Raw genomic sequence first — 525 nt, 5'->3', positions numbered from 1 at the left:
TTATTTTTTTCTGATCTCTGGGGAATCATGGTAGCCACCCAGGCTGGACTACAAACATGTCTACCTTTGTTCATCTCTATTACACAAGGACAGGATGATTAGTAGTTTACAGAAGAAAAATCAGGATACTGAAAAAAATTCTGCTAGCAGAAGGAAATGGGAACTAACCTAAAAGCATGATGAGCCTGTAGCGATCACAAGGCCTTCTCTGATATCGGACAACTTCTTCATAGGGTGCAGCCACGGTGTGGTAACAGCTGTTGGGGCAGCGGGAGTAACAAGAAAAATGAGTGTTGTGGGACTTTCTGCGACACAGCCGCATACTTCTCCGAAAACCAGCTGTGAAGAAATATGTCCACTGTTAAAACAAGGCAAAAAATAATAATACAATATAAAAGTAATTTAACCAGTTTAGAATTAACCATACAAGACCAGTTTTAGAGTTCTGTGATGTTCATCTTTAAATATCTTTTTTCTATGCAGATACATTTAGATTGTTCTTTTGTGGGCTGGGCAAATGGGGAT

The 525-nt window shown here is 39.2% G+C and overlaps 1 protein-coding gene across 1 annotated transcript in view; it reads right to left on the bottom strand.

The window, feature by feature from the left end:
- MPP4 (MAGUK p55 scaffold protein 4) overlaps nt 1-525 on the bottom strand; it is a gene marked incomplete in the record, with an annotated part of 26,767 nt that overhangs the window by 2,481 nt on the left and 23,761 nt on the right. The window contains 1 exon segment of the mRNA XM_072419139.1: nt 169-358. Coding sequence (XP_072275240.1) covers nt 169-358 — 190 coding nt within the window.

The sequence above is a fragment of the Pyxicephalus adspersus genome, chromosome 7, assembly GCF_032062135.1.
Source record: "Pyxicephalus adspersus chromosome 7, UCB_Pads_2.0, whole genome shotgun sequence".
NCBI classification, from domain to species: Eukaryota; Metazoa; Chordata; class Amphibia; order Anura; family Pyxicephalidae; genus Pyxicephalus; species Pyxicephalus adspersus.
This window is presented reverse-complemented; position numbering and strand designations above follow the sequence as displayed.